The sequence below is a fragment of the Podarcis filfolensis genome (assembly GCF_964270895.1).
Source record: "Podarcis filfolensis genome assembly, chromosome: 17".
Lineage (NCBI taxonomy): Eukaryota > Metazoa > Chordata > Lepidosauria > Squamata > Lacertidae > Podarcis > Podarcis filfolensis.
In genome coordinates this window covers 11,216,160-11,230,469 of record NC_139621.1, presented here as the reverse complement: position 1 = coordinate 11,230,469, position 14,310 = coordinate 11,216,160, and the positions used below count along the sequence as shown (strand labels likewise).

General features: G+C 44.6%; 1 protein-coding gene across 3 annotated transcripts in view; it reads left to right on the top strand.

Moving 5' to 3' along the window:
- Window positions 1-8,468: 8,468 nt before the first annotated feature.
- The window catches only part of A2ML1 (alpha-2-macroglobulin like 1), a 50,331-nt gene continuing 44,489 nt past the window's right edge, over window positions 8,469-14,310 (top strand). The window contains exons 1-4 of one of the 3 annotated variants that reach the window (XM_083592823.1): window positions 8,469-8,640; window positions 10,436-10,619; window positions 12,316-12,472; window positions 13,607-13,659. In XM_083592823.1, the coding sequence (XP_083448949.1) occupies window positions 8,570-8,640; window positions 10,436-10,619; window positions 12,316-12,472; window positions 13,607-13,659 (465 nt within the window). In that variant the 5' untranslated portion in view covers window positions 8,469-8,569. Of the gene's footprint in view, window positions 8,641-10,435; window positions 10,620-12,315; window positions 12,473-12,959; window positions 13,158-13,606; window positions 13,660-14,310 lie in introns of those variants that run through there. The other 2 variants (XM_083592824.1, XM_083592825.1) reach the window with 2 other exon arrangements.

Genomic DNA, 14,310 nt, shown 5'->3' with positions numbered 1-14,310 from the left:
GCGATCTGTGCCCTCATTCCTGAAGACATGTGCCTCTTTCCCTTGCCCACTCCATATCTTTGAAGGTCCCACATCTCTCTACTTTCTCCTTTTGAATCACCTTACTGGTGCTGCTGGAGAAGAATAAACAGGAACGGGAGGAAATAGACTATGTGTATGGGAAATGTGGACTTTTTCAACTGGGAAAAGGAACTCATGGCCGTCGTTGCTTTTAGGATCTGTGTCCAGTCCTCTTTTATTTCCTCAAGCATTTTACCATTTGCTCTGTTCAGTCCTCATAAGCATACTCACACAACATTCAGAGCCAAAGTGTCCATTATAATTCCATTTTGGCACCATAAGCATGTTAGCCAGGACCTTTCAAGTGCTCTGATGGAAGGATTCAATTCAGCTACAGTGGTGCCTCGCAAGACGAAATTAATCCGTTTCGCGAGTCTCTTCGTCTTGCGAAGCACGGCTATTAGCGGCTTAGCGGCTATTAGCGGCTTAGCGGTTTAGCGGCTATTAACGGCTTAGCGGCTATTAACGGCTTAGCGGCTTTAAGAAAAAGGAAACAAACTCGCAAGAACTCGCAAGATGTTTCGTCTTGCAAAGCAAGCCCATAGGGAAATTCGTCTTGCGGAACGACTCAAAAAACGGAAAACTCTTTCGTCTTGCGAGGTACCACTGTAATATTAAAACTCATCATCACTCCATAGTACATATTCTTCAAAGTGCTATCTATGCTATTTGCTGCCCTCCCAAATCCACACTCCACACGCACCTTTGCTTGAATTCTTCATGCTGTGATTCCTTCTAAACGTAAAGGGACCCCTGACCATAAGGTCCAGTTGTGGCCGACTCTAGGGTTGTGGAGCTCATCTCACTTTATTGGCCAAGGGAGCCGGCGTACAGCTTCCGCGTCATGTGGCCAGCATGACTAAGCCGCTTCTGGCGAACCAGAGCAGCACATGGAAACGCCGTTTACCTTCCCACCGGAGCGGTACCTATTTATCTACTTGCACTTTGACGTGCTTTCAAACTGCTAGGTTGGCAGGAGCAGGGTCCGAGCAATGGGAGCTCACCCCATCGCGGGGATTCGAACCGCCGACCTTCTGATCGGCAAGTCCTAGGCTCTGTGGTTTAACCTACAGCACCACCCGTGTCCCAAGTGATTCCTTCTAGGACCTACCCGAAACAGATTCTGGCAGGAATCTGTTTCTACTAATGAAGACTGGCACTAGTGTAGGCAGCATTTTGGATCATAGGCCTTTCTTGATCACAAGCCATTGGAGAACTTTTGTAGATGGAGCTTTGAGCGGAGAATATCTGGCTAAGATCTGTGCCAGCTTTCTCTTTCTAAAAAAGCAAGCTTCTAGCCTTATGGTTGTGAAGGCAAGCTTGCAGTTATGTGATCATAGCCTTGTAAAAGCTCAGAAGCGAGAGGATTTTACAGATTGAGATTTTCAGTGGCTTTGCTAGCTTGATAGCTCCTTGCTCTTCCTCAACACTAGAAGAAGCAAAAGTAATTATGCTGAATATGTGAAAAATTGCACAATTTTTACTCTTGCATAAGGCAACTTGTAGTGACCTAGAATGTGGGTTGCAGTGGGCAAGTCCACCCCACTTTTTCTTTAGCTTACACACAGTCCCTCATTATAAACCATCATTTTAACTTATACAACAAGGCGCTGCCAGTTGTTATCAGTTTGGGTAGCTAATATCACCTTGTCCCAACTGAGGGACCCTCCATATGTAAGCTTTCTTGAGAACTAGAAGGATGTACCTCAGCTTTTGGTAGACTTAGGTAAAGGTAAAGGGACCCCTGACCATCAACTCTGGGGTTGTGGCACTCATCTCACTTTAATGGCCGAGGGAGCCGGTGTTTGTCCGCAGACAGCTTCTTGGTCATGTGGCCAGCATGACTAAGCTTCTGGCAAACCAGAGCAGCACACGGAAATGACATTTACCTTCCTGCCGGAGCAGTACCTATTTATCTACTTGCACTTTGATGTGCATTCGAACTGCTAGGTTGGCAGGAGCAGGGACCGAACAACGGGAGCTCACCCCGTCATGGGGATTTGAACCGCCGACCTTCTGATCGGCAAGCCCTAGGCTCTAATTTGCGGACAAATTCGCAGGCAACCTCTGGATTGGTTTGCAGACTCTCTTAAAAGGCAGCAAGGAGATCTTCTCCTTTGGACACTTCTCAGAAAGTTTTCCAAAGCTCCATAAGGTATTGCTTGCATCACTTTGTAAATCTAAAGAGACAGAAATAACCAGTTTAGCTATGATGATGTCCTAGCAACCTTTTTCTAAAACTGGTGTAACCTGTCCAGGATGCCAGAACTTCAGCTTTGATGGGACCCTTCAAGGTTAATTATCACCCCAAGGACGTTGCAAGGGAAGAGGAATGGGACTGGCAGAAGCCCTGCTTCAGCCAATGTCAGGGGCTGGCTGGATGAGAAAGGTTGGTGGGAGCTGCCTACCCAAGAGCGCCCCAGGGAAGGCACAGAAGAAGGCGACTTAAATCCTGGATCCTGGTGGTGGGAAATTGGCCACACCTCAGAGAAGGGGACAAGCTGGGAGGTAGTAGCAGCAGGAAGAATGAGGGGTCGCAGAGAGGCAGAAGTAGGCAGGTGGCCCAGCCCAGGGAAGGGTGATGAGGTTTCCAGTTTGGATTCAGACTCTGACAGAGACAACAGAGGGGAACCAGACCCTGCATCTCTCCCACAGCTCCGACAGGACAGCCTCTCTGGGCCCATTGACTCCCAGAACATGAAGGATATTACGTGCTGCTGAGCAGCAGGCCAGGCCAGTACATAGACAGGTTCCTGGGGTTCACCATAGAAGACTATTACAGAGGATGAGCCCTGGCTCGGAGGGCTAAGGAGCAAAGGAGGGGCTGGACGCCAGTTTGAGCAACTTCTTCACTGGAAGGGTTGCTCCTTGTATTTTTTCTGTTAGCCTCGCATTTCCCTCTCTTACCCGTGAAGGACCTGATCATCCTGTCAGTGCCTTGAAGGGATTTACAAATGTACTTACCATGCCAAAAGCTGTTTATTTTCCCCTCTGTTTTTAAGGGTTGGCTAATAAGTTCATCGCTTGATGAATGAAGAATCAAATGTGCATGTGCGAATGCACCACCACAGATCTAATACAACATTGTTGTTGTTGTTGGTTTCTATTGATTTATTGGTTTGTTTGTTGCTTGTATAGGATATTTTTTATATATATATTTGATGTTTTGTTGTGTTTTTATATATGTTGGAAGCCTCCCGCAGTGGCTGGGGAAACCCAGCCAGATGGGCAGGATATAAATTTAAAAATTATCATCATCATCATCATCATCATTATCATCATAGATCTGGCTTTTGAGTAAGCCCAAGCACAAGGATTTTCAGTGGATTCAGTGGAGTCAGTTTACCTATTTGTCTATTAATCATATAAAACAGGTTGACTTGTGTTACATGCATCACTTGCTTTCTTGGTCCTTGATCACTGTACCCTTAAAGATGGGCAGCAGAATGTGTGAGCTGACTCAGTTGAGAAAAATAACTACACAACTTTTAGAAGACGTCTGAAGGCAGCCCTGTGTAGAGAAGTTTTTAATGTTTGATGTTATACAGTGGTGCCTCACAAGACGAAAATAATCCGTTCTGCGAGTCTCTTCGTCTAGCGGTTTTTTCGTCTTGCGAAGCAAGCCCATTGACGGATTAGCGGATTAGCGCTATTAGCGGCTTTTAGCGGCTTATCAGCTTAGCGGATAAGCGGCTTAGCGGCTTAGAAAAAGGGGGGGGGAAGGAAAAAAACCCCGCAGGAACTCGCAAGACATTTTCATCTTGCGAAGCAAGCCCATAGGAAATTCGTCTTGCGAAGCACCTCCAAAACGGAAAACCCTTTCGTCTAGTGGGTTTTCCGTCTTGCGAGGCATTCGTCTTGCGGGGCACCACTGTATTATGTTTTTATATGTATTGAAAGTCACCCAGAGTGGCTGGGGCAACCCAGCCAGATGGGCAGGGTATAAATAATAAAATTATTATTATTAAAATTATTGTTATTATTATTAGGCTTTACTCCATAGCCTTTTCTTCTTCCAAAGATATCCTGTAAGGCAGGCATGGCCAAACCTGGCCCTCCAGATGTTTTGGGACTACAGCTTCCATCTGTTGAATGGTTTCTTTAAATTTTAGGTTTCATGATTGTTTCACAAAATGTGTATGTCTTTAAGGGCCAGAGCAAATAATGTGACCTAGTTTTACAGCTGTGAAGCAGTATAGCAGGTGCTGTTAAGTTGTGTTAATTAAGCTGTTGGGTGTGGTATATAAAGAGCAGCATGTAGCTCTCTCAGTACCCTGGTGAATGGGTTGTTCTTATTGATATATTGTAATTTAGTGTAAAAGGAGGTTTTTGTTTTTGTTATTAAAACCTAGCAAAAGTTATTTTGCATTTCTTGAATGTGTGGTCTCCCCAGCATGCTTTCTGCAGCGCAACTCATCTGCAAAATAACCAACACCACCATCCCTAGTTAACAGGACCAGTGGTCAGGGATGATGGAATTGTAGTCCCAAAACATCTGGAGGGCCAAGTTTGGCTATGCCTGCTGTAAGGCAATGGAGGTTTAGAATCAGAGTATTCCTTCTCCTAGAGGGGCTACCTTCCTAGGTTGACAAGCCCCATCTGCCCCTCACTTCCCTCTACAGCACCTGCAGAAATCACCTCGATGATGATGATGATGATGATGATGATGATGATGATGATACCCCGCCCATCTGGCTGGGTTTCCCAGCCACTATGGGCGGCTTTCTGGGTGACTCACAGCATATATCAAGACATAATAAAACACCAAACATTAAAAACATCCCAATACAGGGCTGTCTTCAGATGTCTTCTAAAAGTCATATACAGTGGTACCTTGGGTTACAAACACTTTGGGTTACAAATGCTTCAGGTTACAGATTCTGCTGACCTGGAAGTAGTACCTCGGGTTAAGAACTTTACCTCAGGATGAGAACAGAAATCCGGCAGTGGCGCAGCGGCAGCGGGTGGCCCCATTAGCTAAAGTGGTATCTCAGGTTAAGAACAGTTTCAGGTTAAGAACAGACCTCCGTTCTTAGTTCTTAACCCGAGGTACCACTGTAGCTGTTTATTTCCTATTGGTCTCACCCACTCAATCTGCCAAAGCCTGTCTTCTCATGCAGGGGAAGTCCCTAAGTCACCAAGGGTTTGAAACCCATTGGCTCCCCTCACCTGGCTTCGACAGGAACATGTAATTGGGCTGAGAGAATTAATTGGCACTTGAGTATTGTCTGTGAAGGGTTTTCATTCAAAAACAACCACGGAATGCTAAAGTATTTGTTAACAGAACATAAAGGTTTCAGCAGATTGCATAAGACGTTATCGGGTTGGCATTTCTGCAAATTATGCCCATTGAAGCAACCAAAAGCATCTACAAAGGAGGAATTGTGCCTGACCTATTGAACATGCAAGCGGCTTAAGTTGCATACTGAAATATGAATTGGAAGCCTTCAGCCGCTGGGTGACTTTGGCTAATTTTAATGCAGCAGAAATGATTGGACCTAAATGTCAAAGCACAGACCACACAAACACCTGATCCTTATCTAAAAGTAAACAAACAATGGCTCAGAAACCGCAGTCGCTAACCCCCTGAAATAATAGCCTGCAGAAACAAGTCCTCAGTGATAAGTAAAAATGCTGTTGGTCAAGAACCCTATGCAAATTCTTTCATATTCCACCTATTAATGTAACCTATCATTTTCTCTTTGAGGGAGAGGGAAAACACTGGCTTCTGTTTTCTATGGTGTCATTGGTGAAATCAGAAAGGTCATTCATTCATTGAATTCCCTCATGCATAACATGCGCTGCTCACTACATCTATTTAGGAGAGAAACCAGCCCAAGACCCAAACAGGAAGGCTAGGGCGAACGAGTTATGCTTTGCCAAACTAAAGAACCGCAATCTGCATATCATAATACAGTATATAGGCACCAATTTAGAAATAAATACTATAATTTGAATAGATATACATCTCACCATGGTGGGGAAGGCACCAGGAGATTCCTGTGCCTGCTTAGTCTGTTGACCAGACTTGGACTGAACAAATAGAGAACACCTTCAAATAGAGGACCACCCTCTGTAAAGTGGGACACTTGGCAGACACATGAAAAGACCCAGTGCCCTTCCCTCTTAGCCACAGGCTGTTGGACAGTACAGTGGTACCTCGGGTTACATACGCTTCAGGTTACAGATTCTGCTAACCCAGAAATATTACCTCGGGTTAAGAACTTTGCTTCAGGATGAGAACAGAAATTGTGCTCCAGCGGCAGCAGGAGGCCCCATTAGCTAAAGTGGTGCTTCAGGTTAAGAACAGTTTCAGGTTAAGAACGGACCTCCGGAACGAATTAAGTACTTAACCTGAGGTACTACTGTACAAGTCATTTTATTCAGTAGAAATAAGGTGTGTGGGTTTTTTATATATAAATTTATTGAATTTTTGAATTTACAAACCATCATCAAGCAACCAAAACAAAAAGATAATTCCATAAATTCCCATGGACTCTCCTCCTCCCCTTTGTGGGTCCTTATGTTAACTTTTTTCTCCTACATCTTCTCTGTTGATCCAATTCTCTTAAGTCTCCCTTACAACCATAGCCCAACATCCAACCACAAATGTCATTCCAATCCTACTAATAATTTTAATTGTTTACAATGAGTTTTAAGATAAATTATATATTTCCTCATTCCTTATTAAAATTTTGATGTCCCTGATTCCTAATTCTTCTGGTCATTTTTGCCATTTCTGCATAGTCCATCAGTTTAATCTGCCATTTTTCTCTGGTAGGGACTCTGTCTTCTTTCCATCTCTGGGCCAGTAACATCCAGGCAGCAGTGGTCACATACATAAGAAATCTCTTCTGGTCCCTTAGTATTTCCTAGAAGAAATGCTTTCGGGTTTTTTTTTTAGAAAAGGTTATTTTAAACATTTTTTTCCAGTTCTTTATATAAGGTAAAGGGACCCCTGACCATAAGGTCCAGTTGTGGCCGACTCTGGGGTTGTGGCGCTAATCTCACTTTATTGGCCGAGGGAGCCGGCGTACAGCTTCCGGGTCATGTGGCCAGCATGCTTCTGGCGAACCAGAGCAGTGCACGGAAATGCCGTTTACCTTCCCGCCGGAGCGGTACCTATTTATCTACTTGCACTTTGACGTGCTTTCGAACTGCTAGGTTGGCAGGAGCAGGGACCGAGCAATGGGAGCTCACCCCGTTGCGGGGATTCGAACTGCTGACCTTCTGATCGGCAAGTCCTAGGCGCTGTGGTTTAACCCACAGCGCCACCCGTGTCCCCTAGTTCTTTATATATCATCTCCCAAAATTATTTTACTACTTTACAGGTGGTAAAAGGTGCCCTCTTTTTCCTTACATTTCCAGCATGTATTTGACCCAGTAGAAATAGGATGTTAACAGGTATGAGTCTGAACCCACACATGTGTCCTGCACTCATGTGCATTCCTGCATGCACAACTAAGATGTTTAGGACCTTTTGCTAAGGGTTATAAAATACGTTTGTTTTGGATATGTGCTTGCCCTTAACCTTATGCCCACAAGAAGTTCACTCACAAGTGGAATAAAGAAAGGTTGGCTTATTACATGAAATGAGTGTGACAGAATACAGTCGTACCTTGGATCCTGAACACCTTGGTACTAGCACGTTTTGGCTCCTGAACGCTGCAAACCCAGAAGTGAGTGTTCCGGTTTGCAAATGTTCTTTGGTACCCGAACGTCTGACGCAGCTTCTGATTGGCTGCAGGAGCTTCCTGCAACCAATTGGAAGCTGTGCTTTGGTTTCCGAATGTTTTGGAAGTCAAACGGACTTCCAGAACAGATTCCGTTCAACTTCCAAAGTATGACTGTATATGGAAGTTGCTTTGGACAACAAAGTGACAATATAAGCAGGTAGCAACTCATACTTGATTCAAAGAGCAGAAGAAGCACCTCTATCAAACGCCTAAGGAGAGAGACAGAGAGTGACATTTGTCGTAGCCCTCACACGAAAAGGAAAACAAGGGCATACCTGTCCTGAAGCAAGGCATAGTGTCAGGTGGGCCTTGAGACCTTAGGGTGAAAAGGGGGTCCATGCTGGAGCTGTAAGAGCAAGCCCACCATTGAACATCTAGGGGTTTTGTTCTTCCATGTATATTGCACAAACATTTAGACCACTGCAGTGCATAGGTGTTTGCATGCTCTGAAGGAGAAAAGGGAAAGGGGCATGTTAGTAAGTGGTCTGGCCAGCTTCTCAAGACACACCTGCCTCTGTCCCAAAGCCAGCTTCTTTCACACCTGCTGTATTTGACTTTCCTTCCCTGTTCTCTGTGTGAGCCTCAGGTGGCGGATCATATTTCTTAAACACTGGGCATAGAGGCCACTTAAGAGTCACACGCCAGGCAGAATGAGGATATAAAATGAGGATCAGATAAGCTGAGAGGCAAGTTAAGGGAGACGTCGAGTCCTCCCTCTTCCAAGTTCCTGCTTGGACATTTGCGGTGCCCTCTGCAGGCAGGTCTCCACAGAAATGTGGCTCTTCCTCATTCTCAGTGGCCTTGCTCCCTTCCTCGAGTTAGCTGATGCAGATGACTCCATCCCGTAAGTTGTTATGTGGTTGGAAGACCTGTGATCTCAGGGAAACGGAATTATAGAGGACATGACTGGGAGGGAGAAGCTGGTCCTTATGAATTCAGAGTTGTGAGGGCCATGAAGGAGTATACTGAGCAGGGGGAGGGGGCTGTTAGGGTGAATGCATCACTGGGGAAAAGAACAGATGGAAATTTGCATCAGTGGTTAAGAAAGGAAAAGCAGAAGGGCTGAAGGAGGCACCTGCCTGCAAGGGAGAGTGAAGGAGTAAGGTTCACCCAAGAGGGAATGCTAGGTAATAGTTGCGGCTTTTCCTGGAGCAACTTATAGTCTTCTGAGAGGAAGCTCAAAGTGGAATTTTATGACAAAGAAAAGTAGAGTTGCTACCAATTTCCAGCTGTTGAAACATTTGGAGGCAAATTTGGAGGTTCCCATTTGAGTGAAACATCAGAAGACTTTCTGAGGGAAGTCAAAAGTTGTAATGGAGATTATCAAAAGAGGTGGGTTGTCCGTTATGTGTTGTCCAATCATGTAGCTGCACCATGTTTTTCAACCTTGGGTCCCTAGATGTTGTTGGACTACAACTCCCATTATCCCCAATCAGCTTAGCCAGTGGTCAGGGATGAAGGGAGTTGTAGCTCAACAACATGCGGAGACCCAACATTGAAGAATACTCCCAAGGCTGGAGAACAGTGATGTAGCAAGTAGGCACAATGCCGGAGACTCATTGGGCTTTTCCACACTTCCTCTTGTCCCGCGGGGGAAAATGCTCTTTAGCGCTCAATCAGAGCAAACAGCAATTCACATTTTCCTGGATTGCCATTTGTTCTGATTGATCACTAAAGAGGTGGTTTTCCCTGGGAAACAAATTGGGTAAGGGGAAAACCACTTGGACCTGTGCTTACTAGGCACAGCACAAGCAGGAGTGTGGATGAGCCCAATCAGATGGACCCCTGAGACAAAAGCAGTAAATGTAGTTTCCTAAGCAGAATTCTAATGAAGGGACAGCTTTGTTCATTTTCCACTTCATTTGAACACATGGAGCTGCTTTATAGCATCAGACTGTTGGTCCAAGACAAGCATTGGCTACTCTCATAGCAGCTCTCCTCTAGAGCCTTGGACAGGCACCGGTTCTTCCGCAACGCTGCTGCACAAAATCTGTTCATCTGGAGAGTCTTGCAACTAGGAAAGTACAGATGCTGTTGCTGTTCTGTTTGTTGTTGTGGTGGTTACACTTACAATTATTAATTATCCTGCCTTTCGGAATATAAATCCTTCCAGGGTGACTCATAAATTATACTGAGTACCACTCAAGTCTTGTGATGCTCTAGTTTCACGCCGTTGCTCAGATATTCTGCTACTTTCTCCATACTATCATGCCCACAGAAATTCAATAAACCCTGCAGGAGTCAGAAGAATTTAACCTCTCTTTCAGCGTGGGGATCAAACATTTGGACCCACTGCTTTTTAACCTTACTATGCCTGTATAGTTTTATCTGTGAACAGATGCCAAGGTTATGTTTTGACCCACATATTCCCGTTTTCTCTGTATGCCAATAGAGGTTGATTATTGATTGAGTTACGTTAAAATAAAATTAAAAATTAAAATACAATAAACAATAATCAGCATGTGCAAAATCATCATAGGAACAGAGGAAGCTGCCATACACCAAAGCAGTGTTGGATTTCAGGAAGAAATCCCCTTTAGAGTGCAAATAACTGGACTAATTGCCTGCAAATAATCTCACTCCCTAAAGAAAGGTGTGTTCTTGTTCTCGTCTCTCTCCCTCTCATCTTCTGCATTCAGGAAATACATGCTGGTCCTTCCAGCCCGTCTGAACTACCCATCCAGTGATAAGTTGTGCATGGACCTAGGTGATGTGGAAACATCTGTAGTGCTCAGCATCACCTTGGAGACTAAGAACAAGACCCACGTTCTGCTGGATGGATTCAGATGGCATGAGAAACAGCTGAAGTGCTTGACTTTCACAGTGAGTGATGTATACCAGCAGTAAATCTGGTCTGGATACATGAAAAATAATAATAAAGTACAGAGTATAAATCAGAAGCATCAACTGTGCTTGTGCAGAATGGTGTCCTTTGATCTATACCATGCTGCTTCACCTCTGACACTGATTAGCTGAGCTGGTGTGGTGTCATGGAATGCACAAGAACATTCCACCTGCTCAGAAACGTTTTTAGAATTTTTGTCGTCCAACTTCTAAGAGGCCAGGAAAAAAGTTGTCAGTTTGACCGAGAGTAGTGGAAACACTAACCTGAGGAAAGGAAGAAGTGGCACCTTCCTCCTGTAATTACAGTGGTACCTCAGGTTAAGTACTTAATTCGTTCCGGAGGTCCGTTTTTAACCTGAAACTGTTCTTAACCTGAAGCACCACTTTAGCTAATGGGGCCTCCTGCTGCTGTCGTGCCGCAGCCACATGATTTCTGTTCTCATCCTGAAGCAAAGTTCTTAACCCGAGGTACTATTTCTGGGTTAGCGAAGTCTGTAACCTGAAGCGTCTGTAACCTGAAACGTATGTAACCCGAGGTACCACTGTATTTGAATTGTACCCCATTCTATAGACTGTAGTCTCCTATCACTCCAGTCTGCGCTTGCCTGAAGAGATGCTAGGAGTAGGCTTTATTTTATTTTATTTTATTTTATTTTATTGTGGGGTGTTCCTGCCACAGAGTGAATGAGTCCTTGCTGCTCAAAGAGCGTCCCTTCAAAAGGGTTCACTCTTTCTTTTCCACATCCAGTGACACAAGGTTCAACACAAAACAACAAAAGAGGCAGAACCAGCAGATCAGCCAGACAACTTTTGTTCTTGGGTGGTATATAAATCTTATTTATTTATTAAAAAATATCTTTATTCCTCTGTGTCGTAAAAATATATATCAAAGTGGTTTACAAGAATGAAAGCATAAAACCACTGAGAGGTTAAAAACAGACATCAATTAGCCGTTGTGGAAGAATGTATTCTTAATTGCCTGCATAAGCCTGATGGAATAGAAAAGTTTTCAGCAGGAATGTGGAAGTTGGCACAGAAGGTGCACATCAGCACACACTGAGAATGAATGAAACAAGTTTTAAATTAAAGGCACAGTAGCCCTTTAAAGCATGGAGTGCTTTGTCTACCACACAAAACACTGCAATTGCACTTTAAAAATCACACACGGAAATGCCTTTTGTGATGGCCAAAGCCCTGTCCATTGGGGAAGTCATTGTGGTTTGGTGTTAAGGGTGTTGCTTTTGGCTGTAGATGTGTCTGGTTCACAGCTCTTCTCATCCATGAAACACATTGGGTGGTTGTGGGTCAATCTCTCTCCCTCTCAGCCTACTTGGCAAGGCTAAACTGCAACAACCCCATAGATGCTGCTTTGAGTTCCATTCAGGGATGGAACATACAATAGTTAAATCATGCTCCCACATGGAGGTCCAGTGTTCAGATTACTGGATCCTGCCTATTCTCTTCCCGATGTGGTCTCTCCGTCATGCTGTCCTTTGTTAGAAGTCCAGGACAATAGGAAACATCTGTAGGGGGTTTGACCTGTGTGCGTCATAGCCCTCCACCACCGCCCCATTCTCTCCATTTCCCTGCTCTTTCATTCACCCTTTCCTTTCAAATGCATGCATTTAATCCTTCCTGGATTGGGGAATAATGCTAAGTGACTTGTGTAAACCAGGTACCACCCCCTGCAGATGGCTCGGAGGAAGTTGCTGCCATCCGACTTTCTGATGCCCAGGGGAAGATAGATGAGCAGAAGCAGGTTCTTATTCAGAAAGCGGAAAGTGGCACTTTTCTGCAGATGGACAAGCCCATCTATTCTCCAGGACAACTGGGTAAGGAGAAAAGAGTCCCTAGGGCTGGTGGGCTGGCTCTTAATACGTAAGCAGGGCTAGTGGCAGGCACTTTTGATAGTAATGTGATAGTAAAAGAGGGCATACCAGCCCTCCTTCATTTTGGGGCCATGACACCACTGGTTACTGCAAAGCTGTGCGTAATCCTAATGTATGTGTGAAATATACTCGGAGTCCTGTAGTGATTTCATGCTCTTTACTGCAGCTTGTAAAACAGTGATTGACTTGCCCCCAAAACCTCAGGCTTTTATATACATTATTTACACAATGAGTCCCATCTGCCTGCCTGATTCTGCTCCCCTCCTGGAGCCTGATTGGTCTTTTCCTACAGGCCAATCAGTTGTTGCATTCTACGATCCTACGATCCTACCAGCCTAATAGGCTGATTAACTTCCTCCTGGAGCCTGATTGGTCTTTTCCTGCAAGCCAATCATTTGTTGCATTCTAGGATCCTACTTGCCTATTGTTTTAGGATCCAAGCTTAGTACATAACAGTTTATATATCTCTCCATTAGAGCATGTTACAGATATGAGGCAACAGACTCTATTAGGGAATTGTAGAAATCAATAAATGGTAGGATTTTGATTATCTGGGCATATGGAGGGAAAATACAAGCTGCAGAGGAATTCCTGGGTTACCCCAGCCCATTTAATACATTAAAACATAGTAAGACATCAAACATTAAAACCTTCCCTAAACAGGGCTGCCTTCAGATGTCTTCTAAAAGTCAGATAGTTGTTTATTTCCTTGACATCTGATGGGAGGGCGTTCCACAGGGCAGGCGCCACTACTAAGAAGGCCAAGAATGGCCAACATAGTACCATTGAGGGCCACTGGCAATGCAAGAGAACTGTGCTTGCCCTTGTCCTGAGTTATGAACAGAGACAGGTGATTTGGCAGGTTGTCGGGTTAATTGGGCGTGATGTCCTTGGAAGAGTTTGGGGCCTTAACAGGAGACTTGGGGGAGCTGAACAAAGATGAGAACAATCTCGGCTGGCAGATGGCAGGCTGGGAGAGACACACTGCGCTCCAGCACTGCACTGTTGTGGGGAACGAGACCCTCTCGTAAGATCTGCACTTTAAGAGGGTCATTTTGTGCATTTGTTCTGTTGCAGTGCAATTTCGAATCATCACCCTGGATGAAGGATTTATGCCGTTGGCTACTGAGGTGAGAAATGTGAACAGGGTGTGGAGGGGTGTGGGGAGGAATAAGCAAGACAAGATGGGCATGACCTGGGCTGGGCACTTCTCCTCCACCATTTATATTTCTCCTCACCTGAGTACAAAAGTATTTAGTGATGAGTGAAACAAATATGTGTGTAACAAAACTCTTGACAGCCGCTTTTGTTAAAGAAAATCTGCTCTGAGAGCAGCTTGCGCTTGCATGTAGTGATCGATGGTGCATTTAGAAGTTCCCAATCCACAAGACGGGGGGGGATTTTTCAGAGCTTTTATTTCGGTGAAAGAAAGAGCCCAGCTCTTTCTTGCAAACTTTCTTTCTGGCCTGGTTCCAAAAACAGCAAGATTGTAGGTTTTTTTTGGTAATCGCTAGAAACACGAGCTGACAATGTGCTCATAAGTGATAGGAATGAGAGGAAGGTTGAACCAACCTCCCAAACGGCTTTTATTTTATTTTATTTCCCACGCACCAGATGTAGAATCCGTGGAGAAATGGTTTGTCTGAACTCAGAACAGGTCAAAAAAATAAAAAATAATAAAAAGCCCCAACAAAGTTCAACAGATCTTCTGTGCTCAGTTTTCTGAACACCTGGCAGCTATGGGGAAGCTAAATAGGGAATCTTCAGTTGCTTGTCATGAC